This window comes from Camelus dromedarius, chromosome X, assembly GCF_036321535.1.
Source record: "Camelus dromedarius isolate mCamDro1 chromosome X, mCamDro1.pat, whole genome shotgun sequence".
In the NCBI taxonomy this organism is placed as follows: domain Eukaryota; kingdom Metazoa; phylum Chordata; class Mammalia; order Artiodactyla; family Camelidae; genus Camelus; species Camelus dromedarius.
In genome coordinates this window covers 86,241,127-86,259,632 of record NC_087472.1, presented here as the reverse complement: position 1 = coordinate 86,259,632, position 18,506 = coordinate 86,241,127, and the positions used below count along the sequence as shown (strand labels likewise).

Here is an 18,506-nt window from a genome sequence, read left to right as displayed (position 1 = left end):
GCCTGTGAGACCCAGCAGGAAGTGCGTGAGGGCATGTGGGGCAATCAGCAGCCGGTGCACGTATGGAGCGTTCAAGAAGCCTAGGGAAGACTAGTCAGGAGGTTCCTGGAGGGAGGATACAGTTTAAACATGGAAGGGAGTAGAAGGCGTGAGGGAATATTGCAGTCTCTTTAAAGATCCGACAGCCTGTGAATCAGTGGAGGGAGCAAAAGGTTCATGGGAAGGGGTGGTATTCAGCGCAAGGTACGACTAGTAGGAATTGCATGTGCGTAGGAAGCAGGCATTCCACACGAAGGTCCTGCAGGTACTACATGTGTAAAAGATGCAGTCAAATCTGAATTACAGGCACATAGATATATAGGCACAGAAAAATACAGCTTATAGCCTCAATTCTACAATTTCAGCCCGGGGTCAAGTATAAATATAGAAACAGTGAACTTCCCTGGTACAGATATCAAATAGCTGTCCTTCCAGAGGGCATGAAATTTTTCACTGATTTGAGCTTAAAAGTAGACAAAGAGACTTAGGAACCAGATTCGGTATTGTTTCTCACCTAATAGGAACTAGATCCTTACAAACCATCCATCTAGGGAGATCTTCAAATGGTCAGACCATAAAGACAAACTCTCACCACATGACCAAGCAGTTGCACTTTTTGGTATATATACAAGAGAATTTAAGCCATATGTTAACACAAAAACTTGTACAAAAATGTTTATAGCGGCATTCTTTTTAATAGCCCAAAAGTAGAAACGACCCAGATGTCTATCAACCGATGAATGGATAAACATAATGTGATATATACATAAAATAGACTATTTTTCAGCCATAAAAATGAAGTACTGATGCATGCAATAATGTGGATGAACCTTGAAAACATGCTAAGTGAAAGAAACTATATACAAAATGCCTCATATTGTATTAGTCCATTTATGTAAAATGTCTGGAATAGGTAAACCCATAGAGACAGACAGTAGATTGTTTGCCAGGGGCTGGTGGAGAGATAGGAACAAGGTGTTACTGCTTCATGGATATGAAGTTTCTTTTGGGGCTGATGAAACTATTCTGGACTTTGAACTGATACACTGTGGATCTATTTAAAAAAAAAAACTGAATTAGGCACTTAAAATGGCTGAAATGGTGAATTTTATGTTTTGTGGCCTTTACCTTAATAAAGAAAAACAAAACCAAAAACCAAATTCCCCACCACGGCTATTAATAGCAGGGGATAGCTACCTTATTGGCTGTAAATGAGCCAGAAACAAAACAGAAACACTAAATCAGTAGAGAGAAAACAAAAATTATAAAAAGAGTAAATAATGTGTTATTGGTGAATTGGATTCACATTGGAAGGCCAGAAAAAGACGTGCCTGGGCCTTAAATGTTCACGTGGTACACCTCTGTCATTGAAGTTACCTAGCTCTGATAGGTAAAACAATTGGATGTATGGGTGTGTCTTCCAAAACAGTTACAGATAGTTATTGAGGAAGTATAAAATCATGATGCTTGTGTAGGTATGAACACATATTAAAACATTTTATTTATCACATAAGGAAATTTAAGATATTGTAACTAGTTCACAAGAGAATCCAAAGAACAGAAACAGGAATACTGATCAGAAATAGTAAGGTGAATATGTAAATGGAGGCAAAATTGGTTTGGTTACTGTGTGAGGGGGACAGTTTAGCCTCCACTGGAGGTTGTGCTTATCTGTCAGTGACCTACAGCTTACAAAAGGATGTAAAATAGGGCTCAAAGATACTGAAAGGCTAGAATCAGATAAGCTGGGGTTGGGTCCTATAGACAAGAACGGTCTTCCATTCCAAACACGATTTTAGCTAGAACGCTAAAGTCTAGTAGAAAGTTAAACATTCCCTGCAAAAGGGTCCTTTCAACAGAGAGACTGGGTTCCTATCACAGACATTTGTAGGCCAGTCCTGATCAGGGCCCAGTGAGCACCCATGACATCACAAAGGCAGGTCCCTGACCAATAAGAGGCTGGCGCACAGGGAGGTGGCAGGCAGAAGTACACTGCCATCTCCAGAGGCCAGGCCAGTGGGACAGTTGGGCTAGGCGGGTCGGGTTAGAACCCAGCACAATCATGTCTCGGGGAAGAAACCGCTGGTCCTGGTCCTCCCACCGTCGTAGGCGGCACTCCCTCTCCCGCTCCACCAGAGCCGAGCTGCAGTTCCCCGTGAGCCGCCTGGACCGCCTCCTGAGACTGGGTCCCAATGCCCAGCGCCTGAGCTCTTCCACCCCAATCTTCCTGGCCGGCATCCTCGAGTACCTGACGGCCCACATCCTGGACCTGGCGGGCGTGGAGGCCCGCAGCAGCCACGATGTGCGCATCACCCCCGAGCACGTGCAGAGGGCGCTGGACAACCACGAGTACCTCAGCCGCCTCTTCCAGCCGGGTGCCTTCCCTCGGGTCTCCGCGATGCCCGTGCCCGAGGACAGGTTGTGATGCCCACGTCCCAGGGCCCAGCCAGGCCTCAGTAGCAGCCTCAACTCACCTCCAAACTACCCACAGATGAGGGAGGCCTGGACTTCTGCTGTCAGCACAGCTATTAAAGCGTTTAAACCATTGGCTCTGTTTCTGTCTCCTTTCCGCTTATCGTTCTCAGTTGAGGCGTCTGGGACATCCAGGAGGGGCTGCGTCGTGGGGGTTGGGGATGGAAGGTGTGGTCGGGGTGGGATGCTGGAATCCGTGATTTCAGGGAGCGGTTTCCAATGGTGACGGTGCAGGGAGTGGTCCTGGTGGGAGGAACTGGCCGAGGTTGTTGGGGGAGAGGACGTCCTCACTGGCTCTGAGGGAGTGCAGGCTTATGGGGCCGGGAGGTGGGCGGGGGCTCCCAGGCACGTTGAATTTCCCAGAGTGATGGTGGTAACGGGGGAGGGGCTGAAAACTGTGACCCGCCGAGGTGCTGAAGGCTTTATTCATGATGGGGACCGTCTAGAAGTGGGAGGTGATGACAGCGGGGGGTGGGTGCAGAGGGTGATGGAGCAGTTGGCATGGACCTGGTGGGACAGGGCTTGTACATGAAGATGGAGGAGTGACGGGGAAACCATAAAGAAATACACATAGAGGGGATTATGGCCCTGTTGTTTTCGTATTTATTCCCTGCCTCATCCCAAAAAGGGACTTGAGGCAGGGATTATTGGCTAGTGCTGTGGTACTCTCTGTGGAATACATCCTTCTGTCCTCTCCTGTGCACACTGGTAAATTAAATAGCAATATCTCAAGCTACTCTCTGGTCTAAGGCATGCAATTCAAGTAGTTCTCAATGATTACTGTTCCTGAACTTATTTATGAATGTATCCCATTATAAACACAATTATAAATCTCATTCTCAGAAGAAACACCTAACCTGTCTATGATCATTTATATCATAGAGTCACAGGTTTTCAGTGGCTGAATACATGTTTTAAGATGTAAAAAAAAAAAAAAAAAGATATATAAGTATATTCTATATAAATTCTGTCCCAAGTGATAGACTCAAAAGCACACACAACTCTTATAAACACTCTGATATGCTGTGTTAAGGTTAAAAAAAAGTTGTCACATCAAGTGTTGTAAAAAAAACTAAGTCCCCTCCTGTTAGTGTCACCATGTCACATTTTCTCCTGTTCATCATATACTCAAGGGCCCTCTCTGCTGCCCCCTGGCCTGTCATAAAGGACTGATCAGAGGCTGCCCAGCTGGCTGCAGCAGTGAGATCACTGGTCCTGGGTTTGCCATCCCAGTTCACCACTTTCTGACCATGTACTGGTCAGAAGTTGAATGTTCATCTATTTCTGTGAGCAGTGGTTTCCTCACGTGTAAAACAAGGATAATAAAAGTTCCTCCCCTTTGGGGTTTGCCCTGAGACTCCATCAGCGTGTGCCTGTGAACACGGAGCCTGGCACAGGGCCCCCTTCACAGACACTGCACACGTCTCCCTGCCCGGGTACCACATGCTTAGGCGCGCTTACCCAAAGTGCCACCGGGCCTGCTTCTCACGTGACTGCTGGGTGCCTGGGCCCCTGGCTGTGAAAACCATGGCCTGCTGAACCTTGTTGGGGAGACAGAGGGTGCCATGCAGAGGAAGAAGCCAGGGTTACATCTGCAAACCGTTCAGTCCTCACTCTGGTTTCCTCTCTGCTCCCCTCTGCCTGGTGACAGCCTCTCTCTGCCTCCTCCCACCACAGATGGAAGCTGGGAGCTGGCTTAGCCTTTGGTGGCTTCACAGGAGTGTCCTGAGAGTAACAGTGTCAGGGTTGTGCTTAGAGCTCGTTGGAGTAGGTGCTTGGATAAATCCAAGAAACCTTGCTTGACACCTAGTGCCCATTCCACCAAATGTCTGTAGAAACCTCGTTGTCAGGATGTCCACCCCACACGTTTGTGTTGGTTCTAAGAGCCGCGAAGCCCTCCGGGCCTCAGCCACATTCCGCTCTTCCTCTTCTGTGCATCTGAGTAGCAGGCAGGCCTGTCCCCGGCAACTGCAGGTGGAGAGTTGCCTGGACCTGGTCACATGGTGACACCAGCAGTGCCACCCCATCCCCGAAGTGGAGCATCTGTGTGTCCAGGCCATGGTTTCCCGTCTTCCAGTGTCCTTCAGCCCCGTGGCGTGCCCCCAGGGTGGGCGGTGCCAGGGAGCCAGTCATTACACTCAGACCCTGACGTGTGGGTTCAACAGCTGTCTGATTACTGAAAGCTGTTTGTTTTGGCTGATGGCTGTGGCTTGTTTTAGCACAAAACATCGCCTCCTGGATACCTCACCAGCAGTCACACCAGAGGAATTCATTAAAGGCCAGGGAAGTCATAGTAGGTGGATGGACCGTGTCTGGTGAGCAGGTCTGTGTGCTCGGGTGGTCACCTTACCGTCCATGCCGTAGTCAGCACTCCTGGTCCCTGTGACACCTCTTCCAGACTCTGTCTGACGTCCGGGTTTGGAGGTTGAGCTTCCTGACCTTGTGATGGCGGAGTCACAGGGACGTGGGAGAACCAGGCAGAGCTATACCGCCATCCCTTTACGGATCAGACTTCAGCCGTGCCTGTGGATTTCATGGGAGACACGGGGCCACGGCCAGCATGTCATCACTGTAAATGTGACACCCTGCCAACCCCCCTCCTCCATGTGCCCAGGAACCTCCACTCAGGAGAGGAAGGCGGCAGAGGGGGAGAATCCCTGCCCTTGGGAAAGCACGAGCCGCACCAGTTTAGGCATTTTGTGCATTTCAGAAAGGTGGGAGGGGGCAGCTGAGGAGGATTTGTTCTAACCTCGGCCCTAAGCGGAGGACACCACTGATGACCGTGCCCTGTTGGGAGTGAGCAGGGACAGGCTGGGGAGGCTGTGGCTGCCAAACCAGGTCTGTGATCAGAAGCAGTGTCAGGGCAGCCCAGGGTCAGATGCCAGACACAGGTCAACACAGGTGAAAACGTCCTGTGTGAGATGACATGAGCCCAAGTGTCGAGCCTGGGAAGATCTTGGAGAGTAATGTTGGTTTGCTGTTGGTATGAACACAAGGCCTGGAGGCTAGACTTGCCCCCACTGAGGCATTTTGATGGCCCAGGCTCTCCTGGTCCCTATATCTGACATATCCTTCAGGATGTAACCAGAGGGAGATCACCTGATTCTTTGAAAAGGGACTTTGGAGCCACAAAATAGAATTCAAGAAAGAAGGGTCCTTCCATGAACATCAGTAAATCATTTCCTGAAGCATAAATTACAGAATGACAGCTCCTAGACCTAAGCTGGACAGCAGATGGGTTTCCTAGTCCTATACTGACGTTTTTAAAGAAAATTACTTATCTGCTAACATTTAGAAATCAAGAACTTCTTACCTGAATATAAGTATTGGCAGAGGGAACCATGGTGGAGATGCAGTAAACATAGTTGGGATCTAGCAGAAAGTGTGTGGGTTCCAGAAGCAAGCAGCCAAGGTGAGGACTCGTCAGGAAGTTCACGGGTGGAGGATGTAGCCCCTCTAGGGGAGGTATCGGCAGATGGTGCCTGTGTGGAAGGTGTAGCCATTCCAGGGGTTGATAGATGAGAAGGTGGCAGGGAAAAGGGAGAAGCCAGCCTAGAGGAAGATTTCGCAGGAGTTGGATGAGTGTAGGAAATACCCATTCTCTGGTAAGACCTAGAAGGCTGTGCGTGAGTGGAGGGGGCATCTAGGCCACAGGAGGACTTGTTGGCCATGCGTGCATGGAGGAAAACCAGGCTAGTGAAGTGTCCAACAAGTGTAGTAGTAGGGGGTGTAGCCAACCTCGGACATGAGCCTGCAGGAAGTTCTTGAGTGGAGAGCGTTGATACCCTAGGGTAAGGCCTGACAGGAAGTGCTAGAGATGAAAGAGTATTCACACAGGGAAGTTGTGGTCAGACCTAATCGGTGGGTGAAGCACTGAGCCGGGGAAGACACCAAAGGAGGTGCATGGAAGGAGGTGGCATTCAGTCTGTGGGAGGATGGGACAGGAGGTGCTTGGGTAAAATGAAGAGCTACTGTAGGGCAGGGTCACGTAAGACTGTAAGTGGGGGATTCAGACAGTATTCAGCAGGAGGTGTGAAGGTGAAGTGTGCAAACTGGCTAGAGGGACATCTGCTGGGAAACATGGCTGGTGGGAGCATCTGACCCAGGGAATACTTGGCAGGAGGTTCATGGGTAGCAGGCTGAAATAGCTTAATACTTGGTTCTGATGTTCTGTAATTGACGATTTGACATTTTGGAATCAGTGGGCTGTGCCAGTAGCCCAAGGTCATTTACTTCTCCACCACTCCAGTGTTTCTGTGAGCACAAGGGAGTCTTACTACAAACCCTTCAACCACAAGCTTCAGGCTGTTTTGCTTCCTGCTCTTAGGGATGTCCTCACCTCGCTACTTCTCACTTCTGTAGTAATAAAAGCCCCAGGTCCTCTCTCTCTCTCTCTGCTTCTCCCTGCACGTGACCTCATGTGGGCCTCTGTGGCATGTGGTACCTCCCATCCTCTGGGGAACTGTGAATAATACACTTTTCTTTGAAAGGCAATTGTCTCCGTGTGTGTTACCTTAGCAAATGTGATTAGAACAACTCTTGGGTATATTTTAAAACTGTTGGTACGGCGAGCAGGGAAGTTTGGTAGCAGACGGGGATGCCACACCTCTTGGTGTCCTAACTGAATCCATCAGACAGCAGATACTGTGTGGGAAGGCACTGCTGGCCATTGGCTGGCTTATGCTTCAGCGGCCATTGCATAGTGTTGTGTTTGTACAGTGTTGCTTTGGCTCTCTGATCTGTATTGTAGCAGAGCTCAAAACGCTGAGTCCTTCCTGAGCAGCTGTCCAGCTTAGGGTGCTGTGGTCTCCAGTGGCTCCTTAAGTATTTATAATGCAGCTCATCTGGGTGAGGTTCCCCGGAAAGCCAGTGTAATTGGCTGTTGTGCTGTGTGAAGGTCGTCCCAAAGGAGCAGGAAGCAGTTACCTCTCTCCTGATACAGTGGAGTCTGATCCCCCGAACCTCTGCTAGGGTTGATGTCTGTAGATGCTACTCAACTAAAAGCACCTGCCTTCCTCATGCATGCGAGGCACGCTGGCCTCTTTGGGTAGCAGGTAACTGCCTAACTAGATACCCTTACCCTGAAGGGACCTGTTGACCAGTGATGTGGTCCATTCTTTCCACGGAGACCGTGGCTCCCTGCAAACGTGGCTGTGTCGGTCACAGACTCCTTTGCTGTTGTCTGCCTTGCTGCTCTTTGACTTTGTCCCTGGACCCTGTGGCTTATAAGAGTTTGTATCCTTAGAGGCCTTTGGCAGAATATTTAATGAAAAAAATGAAAGAGTAAGGGACATCTGGTCCTTGCAACTCGGAAAACTCCTGCTGATGTATTCAATTTAATTAATACTTGTGAAATGCCACAGTAACACTCGAGTGCTCCTCAGCCCCACAGCGTATCAGCCTTCCAGGAGCTTTGATCTTACAAACAAAGCATAAGGACAAATCAGGCAATCACAATTGCCCCCTCAGAGGTGGACCCCATCCCCACGGAGGTCAGCTGCGGTGCCTTAGAAAAGGAAGGCTGATGCCAAACCACTGCTGCAGGTATTTCTGGTCAACACCCAACTGGTAAAAGCTGTCGGGAGTGAACAGGAAATTGAGACAGAGTCTCGGAATTTCCTAAGGCTAGAGATACAAATCATCTGAAAGGACTTTGAACAGAGAGTTCAGGAAAAGGGCACATACCAGTTTGAAAGGGTCTTTGCCACTGGTTCCACGTTCTGGCTCACCGCCTAAGAAATTAGGCCAGTAGTGGGACTAGCCTGAGACCCCTAAGTACACACGGTACCCACGGACCCTCAGGTTCTCTGAGGTGAGGTTTTACATACAGTTGGACTCCTCCCTGTCCGCTCTGGCTAGACTTGCACCTATACTCAGCACACTTGTCAAACAGGTGAAGGTGACACTGATCAGCCAGATGGGAGGACCCCTAGACAGTTGCTCTGCGGAGTGAGCCCCTTCTGTGATTATACTGGGTTGTCCTTATGGCCTGGGAATGGGCTCACCCTAGCACAGCCACGCTCACTGCTGAGGCCAGTGATGAATGGCAAACAGTAGAGGAGGTTAAAACATTATTCCATAAAACTGGCATGGTTAGGTGGGTTTACTATTTTGTGGAAAACCCTGACCCTGCAGATATTGAAACTATTTCAGACCTAGAGTATACCCGCCTTGATCCAGAATCCAAGGAACTTTACCTAAATGGGCCCCTCACCAAGTTACAAACCTTCCTTTCTTTGTCTTATGGCTCAGCCCACAAGATCAGGGAAGCCCTAGATGGAAGAGAGATCCCAGTTGACGTGAGAGCAACTCACCAAACAATAAACCGGTTTTAGCTGATCAGAGCCAACACTGGCTCCACCCCCTGGGGTTTTCCCCCTGGGCAACCTCCTCTACTTCGTGAGCCTCTCCCTCAGGGCCCCCCATATAAATCCCTCTTTGGGGAACTGTGGGTAGTGGGAGTTCACCAGGACCTCACAGCTGGGATGCCACTTGAAGAACTCAAACTCAAGAAAGGAGGCATTTTTTTAACTTGGAACCTTTTCCTAATCCACAGTCAGCCCCTTGGGGCTCTAACCCACCAACCTAGACAAACCTGTCTGTTGGCAACTTTGACACATGGGCATCCCTTTTTAGATACTGGGGCACAAGTCACAGTTATTCTGAGTAACTTCCCTTTTCAAGAAATACAGTAACTCAGTTCAATTTCAGGGCATATCAGGTTGCCCCACTCAGGGCATATAGGTCCCGCTTGATGTTATGATCAGATTTATCAAATTAACTAAATTCCCAGTGCTGATAGCCCCTCTGTCTCTGGTCTAACTAATCATAGGCATGGACACCATTTGGGGAAATCTCTTAAATTGAAACAAGCCGAAATTGGTAGCATTTCCTAGAGGGCTTGCTTAATGAGAGCCCATGGACCTTCTACCTCCCATTAAGATTGTCAGTATGTCTCCATACAAGTTCCAGCAAGGCGCAGCTGGATACAGGCCCATTATTTCAGATCTTTAGGTCTTTTTAAAGCTGATGTTGTGGTTCCTACCATCTGTCCTTTTAATAGCCCTGTCTGCCCAGAGCTAAAGGCAGACAAACAAGGGTGTAAATTACAGCTAGCTGCAGATGATCTCCATCTCAGTGCAGTTGTCCTGTCCATCAAGGCACCATTTCCTAACGTTACTGAGGTTATTAATGACATGCACACTGCACGTGGTGATTTCTCTGCACGGCAGAGAGGAAGGCTGGTTTATCATTGGAGTGGAGGAACTGGATGAGCAGTGTGAAGGGGGCAAAGAAGAACCCTGCCCCCTCAGTGCAGTGGAGTAACTGGACACGGTGAAAACAGGGCCAGGAGGATGAATGGCCATCCATCAGTGCATTGGTTTATCCGGCCAGTGAATATGAATGAGGATATCTGTCCCATGGGTGCAGCGGAGTAACAAAGAAGGGAATACATATGAACAGGGCAAAGAGGAGAAGTCATGTGCTATCAGTGCCCTGGGCTATCTTGATAGATGTGACTAGGAAAATGCTGGAGCTTGCATAGTCAGTGAACTCATGTAATTGGACAGAGTGTGTGAATGGAGCAGAGAGGGGCTCTGCCCAGTGCACGTAGTGTTGTAAGGGAGAGGGCATGTGAACAAGGCAAAGAGGAGGAGGCCTGTCCCGGGAGTGGAGTGCCAGACCTGGACAAAGGATGTGGATGGGGAAAATGAAGGCCCATCCGTTCAGTCCGGTGGTGTAACTAAGAAGGATACATGACCAGGTTAATGAGGAGGACCCCTGCACCATCAGTGCATTGATGACAGAAGTGAACAAGGCGAAGAGAAATTAAACAGGGGAAATGAACAAGGCAGTGAAGGCGAGGCACTGCGGTATTGCAGTGATGTACTTGGCCAGGGGATGTAAAAAGGGCAGAGGAAGAGGGCCTCCCACGATCAGTTCATGAGAGCAACTGGACAGAAGATATGAATGTGGCAAATAGTAAGAGTTCTGTCCCATGGATGCACTGGGTCTCTGGACAGGGCAGCGTGTATGTGGTTGGGGCAGAGAAAAAGTCCTACACCAGATGCAGTGGGGTAACTGGACAGGTGATGTGAAAATGCAAAGAGGTGCTTCCTTGCACCTGTAGAGAACTAGTGCAGCTGGGCAGGAGGAGAAGTGAGCAGGCCAGTCAGTAGGACCCCTACTCCATCAGTGCAGTGGAGTGGCTGGCCAGGGGGTGTAGACAGGCAATGAGGAAGAGCCCTCCTCTATCAGGGTGGTGGAGTAGCTGGACAGCGATAGTGGTTAGGCATAGAGGAGGATCCCCAGCCGGTTAGAGCAGTGGTGTAGCATGAGAAGCTTTCTGAGCAGGGAGGCGATGAGAAACCCCACATGTTATAAGTATGGCAAGGGGGAAACCTGCACCATCAATTCCTGGATGGAAGATGTATACAGGAAGTGAGACCCAGGCTCACCCTGTCACTCTAGTGGTGACTCTGAATAGGAAATGTAATCCTGGCAAAGGAAAGTTGCCCTGCAGCATCAGCGTGGTGGTGTGGCTGACAAGGGATGTGAAGGACAGAAGGAGAATGAACCTCCCTCTCCCATCAGTACAAAATTCAGTACAGGGCATGCTGGCAGGGCTGCGAGGAAGAGCCCTACATCACTGCATCAGTGCAGGGGTGTAACTGGACAGGGTACGGGATGGGGGCAAATTGAATACACCCTGCACTGTCAGGATAGTGGTACAAGTGTGCAGATGATGTGAACCAGGCAAAGAGGAGCACCCAGCACGATCTCTCAGTAGAGGAGGGTGGGACCAGGGGTGCGAGCAGGGCATAGGGGAAGTGCCCTGAGCAGTAACCAGTGGTGTGTCTTGGCCAGGGATGTTAACGGGGCAGAAGACCCAACCATCAGTGTAGAGGGGTAACTGGACAGAGGATGTGATGCATTCCAGCAGCATCAGTGTAGTGATGACAACGAACTGAATATTCAGTGGGGGCAAAGTGAAGGAGCCCTGCTCCATCCATGTGCTGGTATCACTGGACCAGGAGATGAAATCTGTGCAAAGAATAGTAACCCTGCTCCATAATTGTAATAGCATCAGTGGACAGAGGATGTGAACAGGACAAAGAGGATGAGGTACCACTCGTGAGTACCATGATTACCTGGGCAGGAGTGTGACCATGGCAAACAAAAAGAGCCCCACACACTTGGTGCAGTGGGGCAGCTGGACTGGAAGTGTGAACGGGGAAAGAGGGTGATCACTGGCCTCTCGGTGCACAGGTGGGACTGATGTGGGAGGTAAGGAGGGCAAAGAGGAGAAGAGGGGGTCCTCCCTTCCTCTGTGGGGACGTGAACAGACCAAAAGGGAGAATCCTCACACCCTTAGTACTGAGGCGGAACTGGGCAGGATCTGTCAGTGGGGCAAACCATGAGTTCAATGCTGTAATGTGGCAGGGTTATGTGAACGGGGCCAGGAGGAGGAGCCCCCGCACCACCAGCACGGTGGTTACACTGCACGGAACGTGAGCAGGACAGAAAGCAGAACACACAAAGCAGGATGCAGCGCTGGCGAAGTGAGCGGGGTGGAGGAAGGCATCGTCAGTGCCGTGGGGTAAGTGCACCGCCAATCTGGACGAGCACAGGGCGGTCCTCACAGCATTGTCACCACTGACGGGGCGTACAAAACGGGCAAGGAGGAGGGTGTCTGCACTTGAGTGCACTGGGTAACTGGTCGGGGTGTGCACAGGAAGAGGAGATCCTGACGCCCTTGGGCACTCACCCAGCGCGAGGGGAGAGGAAACTCGCAGCGAGGAGCAGCGCCACGTCCTCAGTGCAGCGGCCTGTGAGTGAGCGGGGCGTGTGAACAGAGTAAAGAGGAAGAAGCTCACACTTACCTCACTGTGCTCGGCCAGAGGGAAACAGGACAGCATGGGCACATCCAGACTCAGTGCAGTGCTGGGGCCGGACGAAGTGCAACCAGGGCAGGCAAAGAGGATGAGGTGACCCCTCAGTGCCAGGCTGGATCTGCCGTGGGGGGCGGGATTCGGTGTAGAGCCTCCACAACCGCTGCGGATGACCAGTAACCGCACAGAACAGAAGGTGTGAATGAGGCGAAGAGGAGGAGCATGGACCACCGGGGCCGTGTGTAACTTGGGAGGAGATGTCACAGTGCAAAGAGGAACAGTCCTGAAGCGTCACTGCCGGGTCTAACTTGGCAGGGGACATTGAGGCGGCAGAGAGGAGCCCCTCCACAATAGTAAGTGGAGTGAGGGGGCTGGACACGAAAACAGGCAGCTGGAGGAGCCGCATCCCATCCGCGCGGTGGAGTCACTGGGAGGCACCTGCCCAGGCCGCTCTGCGGGCCCAGCGCCCCTGCCCCTGAACCACGAGGGACCTCACATGGGCAGCGCAGCCCCTCCCAAGTCAGCACGGACGGTGGTGCTGCTCTGCACTGACCCCGGAATCGCAAGCTGGCCTTCAAGATGCTGTGATTTATCGTCATGATGTCATCAAACGTTTCCTCTGCAGTGGATGATCTGCTTCCCAGGGTGAGAGGTGACCTGACAGACACTACTGAGATGGTTCGGGGAAAACCGCTTCTCCTGCCGTCCTGCTCAGAGCCTGTCATGTGTCTCGTAATATGTATCTCTAAACACTCTGGAGGCAGAGGTCTTAAATCTTCAAACATCGTAGTTGTCCAAGGTACATACCCCAATATAAATATGCACAATGGTTACGTTCTAGCATACGAGGTAACCAATGTGGAAACCAAGTCAATGACCCCAGTGCAGCCCAGGCTGTAGTGACAGAGAGTCGGCCTGGACTCTCTGGTGGCCTTGACAAACTGAGTTTCAGCAGAAAAGAGAATGGATCACAAGGCAAATCCTGCCACAATTGGCACCTTATCGACATTTCTGCAGCCGTGGCCAGGAAATCAATGGGCTCTGAACACTGAATTATCCTCTCACTCCTGAAAGCACTCCCTGCGGGCCGAGCTGCAGGACGTTGGCAGAATGACATGCAGGAACGAACCCCATTCCTGGCTGCTCCTCCTTCTGCTCTGGGGATGGAGGGGCTGCCTTGAGTTCAAGGTTGTGGACCTGACATTGGGAAGAAGCACCATGTTCTCCATGGAGCCATCTCCAGCTGGCAGTCTCTCTCCCTACATGGCTGTGCTATAGTAAATGTGCCGAAGTTAAAATAAATTGAAAAAGATAACCCAAATCAACTGTGGAGACTGGAAACTCTAAACTTTCTAACATATTTAAGTGAGAGGGTGGTGCTCAAGGAAGAAAGAATAAGTAAGTTTGGGGGATGGAGCAGATTAACCTTAAGGAGTGCCACCTGGGTTAGGCAGCCCCACCGGGAACAGTTGTGCAGTTCGTGCACTGCACAGAGGGCTGGGTCATGAGGGCGGGATGGGGGTGCTGAAATCTAGCCTGGATTCTCCTCTCCCCCTGCCTTGCTGCATCTGCCAGAGGGGGCACTGCTTTCTCGTCCTCTTCTCGCAAGGAGGAAGCATTGTTCATGCAGTGGGCTGGGAGCTTTTCCAGTTCCTTCTCTTAGAGACAGTGCCTTTTCACTCTGAGGAGCTACCTTTGTCTACTTCATCACCCAGAGGGGACCCTTTCATTTCCTAAAAATCTCTTCCTGCTGGGAGCCTTTCCTCCTCACAGACAAGCCAGCAGTCTGCTCACCCAGCCTGACAGCAGAGAACGCCTTCTGCTAATTCACACGAAGGTGCTGTATGAGTTGCTGGTGAGCTGGGGTCCGGGTACCATGGGGGATCCCTGATGTGGGATGGCTAGTTCACACTGTCAAGGACTACACTAGCTAATACGGGTTACCTAAGTGTTCTACACCCTCCACTGTCCCGGCCCCCCTCCCCCAGGACCCAGTGACTGCAGAGTCAGTGCCTCCCACAGCTGGGGCCCTAAAACCTTCTCCAGCTCAACTTGTTCTTCAGTACTTGCCCCCTGATGGTTGTTGCATGTTACTAATAACATCCCTGATGCAAGGCTAGGAACCCCCTTCAATTTCTGAGACCCATGAGCCCCCATCCCTAGCTCCTGGGATATTTTGCTAACTGGTTGACATTGGTTTTGTCTGGTCTTGGAATCCATGGCTATTTGAATGTTAGCAATTACTCTCTCTCAGAATTCCTAAGCCACAGCATCCCTGAGAGGCGGCCGGGGGAGCTGTCCAGGAGAGGCACAGTCAGGTGTCTTCATAAGCATTGCTGAAGAAATTAGCCCCTCCCGGAAGGACTGTGCTTTCTGCCAGGAGCTATGGGTAAAGTAGGTCTCAGTGGAAACAGAGATGCTCAGGGTTGCACTGAGCAGATGCTGTCATACTTTCTAAGTGTCCTACCAGTACCGCTTTCCCCTGCTGATGTGTCTGCCCTGCTGAGTCTCACAGGGATTCCCTGTGCTACCCGAGGACCTGATTCCTGCACTTCACCGCTGACCACAAGGCAGTCCTCGGATGGTGCTCTGGTCTGAATATTTCCTCCTCAGTGTCATCTGTTGAAAACCTAATGCCCAAGGTGATGGTATTAGAAGGTGGGGGATCTGGGGTGATTAGGTCACGAGGGCAGAGCCCTCATGAGGGGGATTAGTGGCTTCATAGCAGAGGCCCAGAGAGATCCCCTGGGCCCTGTTCCACGTGAGGACATAGTGAAAGGGTGCCGTCTATGAAGCAGGATGCCCTCACCCAACACCAAATCTGCCTGTGCTGTCATTTAAGCCATTTAAAGAAGTCCTTTTACCCACCCCCCCCCCAGCATTCTCACCCTATTTTCTGTGTAATTACAGGTACAACCAATTCAGACTACAGAACCACTTCCAGAGGAATCATTAATGGGACCTACTGGGAAACTTCTAATCTCCCAGGTAAGTTTCCTTCATTTACACATTCATAATACAAACATTTGTTAAGTATTTGCTATGCACCAGCCACTGAGATGTCGGTGATTCCCAAACATAATTCTTTTGTGGAGTTTATACTTAGGTGAAAATTAGACATTAATAAGTAACTCAGTGCTTCCGTTATAATGCCTGTCATAAATTAGAGAAATAAAGTTAAAACCTCAGCACAATGAAAGCTCCTTGATAAACATCAAGGAGCTGGAAAACATAGTCACCCTTTTGTCATCAGCATACATTTGGGAGAGTGGGACTGTTGAACCAAAATATTTTTATTGAAAAGCTTTTTTAAAAGCAAAATAGGTTGAAATTTGAATTATCAACATTTAACAATGCTTTTAAACCATATCCACAGTGATTATTCAGATTACTTCTTCTATTTGAAAGGTTTTATTTTGAATACTTGTTTGAATTTTATTAAATTTTTTCAGAGAAGGTGGAATCTTGAGAGTATATATGTAATTAAAATGATTTCTGTGGCTTTCACATATGACTTGATGTAGAATTACTCAGTCACACAGCCTTTTCCTCTTCACGTGTCCTTTTATATCCTGTTACTCTGTGACACTCAGGAGAAGCCTCATTTTGTAACTTTGTGGAAAATATTTTCTTTTCCCCCCTAAAAATCTGTAGCATTCTTAACCTTTGAAGTTCAAAATGTCAGCCATTCATATTCAGGTACTGAACAATTTTTGCTGATTTTGTTTTGACCCTGAGAATGTCTTTTCATCTGAAGATTAACATTTTTCTTCAGCTCTAGAAGACTTTATTTTCTTCCCGAAATATTGCTTCTCTTACATTTGTTCAGAAATTTTCTCTCATGCATCTCAACAATCTACATGTTGGATTTCTGTTCTCTAAATTTAATATCTATCTGTTTTTCTTAGGCTGCTACTGCACAACTTTTAGGGTAAAAATGTTTGTTTATACTTTGAATCCTCACGTGCCTGCCATGGTACATCACTACTCAGTGAAATTTCTTGCCTTTCTTGATGATTTCTTCATTGTCTTTTCAGTGGATAAATGATTTTCTCAAAAGTATGACTCTTCCCAGTCCAGTGACTGCCCTGGTAGAAGCGGGAGGGTGCCACCAGCAGTTAATGTGATTCCCTCTCTTCTAATGTATGACCCGCCCCAAATTTGTGCAGCTCAGAAAAAGAGACAACGTTTTCCAGTTTTCTTATTTCACAGAACTGTGGGGACACCGCCCAAATTTCTTTTGATAGGAAACTTTAAGTTGCTTCTGATGGAGATGACCACTCATAAAGCTGCTGGAGGGACTGAGTAAGTTAATACAAAGAAAATGCTTGGGGCAGAGCCTGATGCCTGATCAGCACTCTTGGTTCCTAGAAACTGGGTTCTCCACCTTGCCCTTGATGGCAAACCTGGTGGGAAGCCCTTGATGACCATGAAGCCAGGGAAATCAGAGAGTGCTTCACTGAAGGCATGGCTTTGGCCTGCAGGATGATGGCCAAACCACCTGGGCCTCGCCACCACTAAGTCACTTATTGGCTGTGTGGCCCTGGAGAGGTTAATTAAGGTGTCTGGGCTCTTCACATCTAGAGGTTACACGTGGATCTCCTCTGCAAGCCAGAGTTCTCATTCCCAAGTTCTTGTGGTCCCGCACTCCTTGCCATGAGAACTCTCTACCCTGTAGTCCACTCCCTTGACCCTGTCCAGAAGATGGACTGTGGCTCATACGTCAGTCACACAGCGAGGTACGTGCACAAGCGCTGCTTTGGGGAAGGTCTTATCAGGTGCAGACTTATAGGGCATCCAGGTGGTCGTGTAAGAACTTGGGGACCATCTGGCCACTGCAGGGACACGGCAGCAGCACACTCACCTCATCAAAGGCCTTTCAGTGTACTTTAAAAAAGATTAATAGACTTTGTTCTTTTGAACACTTTGAGGTTTACAGATGAATTGAACAGAAAGTAGGGTCCCCATATACATTCCCAAATTTCTGTTATTAATATCACGCATTAGTGTGGTACCTTTGTTAAAGTTGATGAGCCAATACTGATGTATTATTAGCTAGATCCATAGTTTGCATTAGAGTTCACTCTTTGTGTTGTAAATTCTATGGGTTTTGACAAATGTATAGTAATATGTATCTGCCATTATATTATCTTTTTTTTTTTAATTAATGGAGGTACTGGGGATTGAACCCAGGATCTCATGCGTGGTAAGCACACACTCTTCCACTGAGCTACACCCTCCCCACTGCCATTATACTATCTTACAGAATAATTTCATTGCCCTAAAAATCCTCAGTGACCCACTTACTTATCCCTCTCCTGCCCTACCCCTAGCCGAACTTTTTTACTATCTCCATAGTTTTTTCTTTTCTACAATGTCATATGGTTGGAATCATGCAGTATATAGCTTTTTCAGATTGTTTCTTTTTTTTTTCCACTTAGTAATTTGCATTTAAGGGTCCTTCATGTCTTTTCATGGTTTGGTAGCTCATTTCCTTTTATCACTGAATAATATTCCATTGTATGGATGTACAACACTTTGTTGATACATTCATTTGTTGAAGGGCATCTTGATTACTTTCAAGTTTTGGCAGTTATGAAGAGACCTTCTATAGACATTCATGTGCAGGTTTTTGTGTCAATGCATGTTTTCAAATCATTTGGGTAAATACAGAGGAGCACAATTGCTGAATCATATGATGGGGATAAAGTATGTTCATTTTTGTAGGAAACTGCCAAACTGCCTTCCAGAGTGGTTATACTGTTTTCCATTCCCACAGCAATGAATGAGTTTCTGTTAATTTACATCCTTGCCGGGATTTGGTGTTTTCCATATTTTGAATTTTAGCTGTTGCAGTGGATATGAAATGATATCTTATTCTGATTTTAGTTGGCATTCCCCTAATGGCTGGTGGTGATAAACATTATGTTATGTACTTATTTCCTGCCATCTGTATAAATTCTTTGGTGAGGTGTCTGTTCAGATCTTTTGCCCATTTTTCGGTTGTGGGGTTTTTTGTTTTTTTTTTTTTTTTTTTTTTGAGGGGGTTGTGGTTTTCTTATTGAGTTTGAAGAATTTTAAACCTTGGATTTTGGATACAAG

The 18,506-nt window shown here is 48.7% G+C and overlaps 1 protein-coding gene and 1 non-coding gene across 2 annotated transcripts; one reads left to right on the top strand and one right to left on the bottom strand.

The window, feature by feature from the left end:
- The first annotated feature begins 2,101 nt into the window (after positions 1-2,101).
- Positions 2,102-2,467, top strand: LOC105096917 (histone H2A-Bbd type 1). Its single transcript, XM_010989353.3, has one exon. The coding sequence runs from the start codon at positions 2,102-2,104 to the stop codon at positions 2,462-2,464; it is 363 nt and encodes a 120-aa protein (XP_010987655.1). The 3' UTR covers positions 2,465-2,467.
- Positions 2,468-17,572: 15,105 nt separating this feature from the next.
- Positions 17,573-17,645, bottom strand: TRNAG-ACC (transfer RNA glycine (anticodon ACC)). Its single transcript has one exon. It is a non-coding gene; the product is annotated as a tRNA-Gly (tRNA).
- Positions 17,646-18,506: the final 861 nt, after the last annotated feature.

Excerpts from the sequence above, each read along its gene's own strand:
- LOC105096917 (XM_010989353.3), top strand. The coding sequence starts at position 2,102 with ATGTCTCGGGGAAGAAACCGCTGGTCCTGGTCCTCCCACCGTCGTAGG.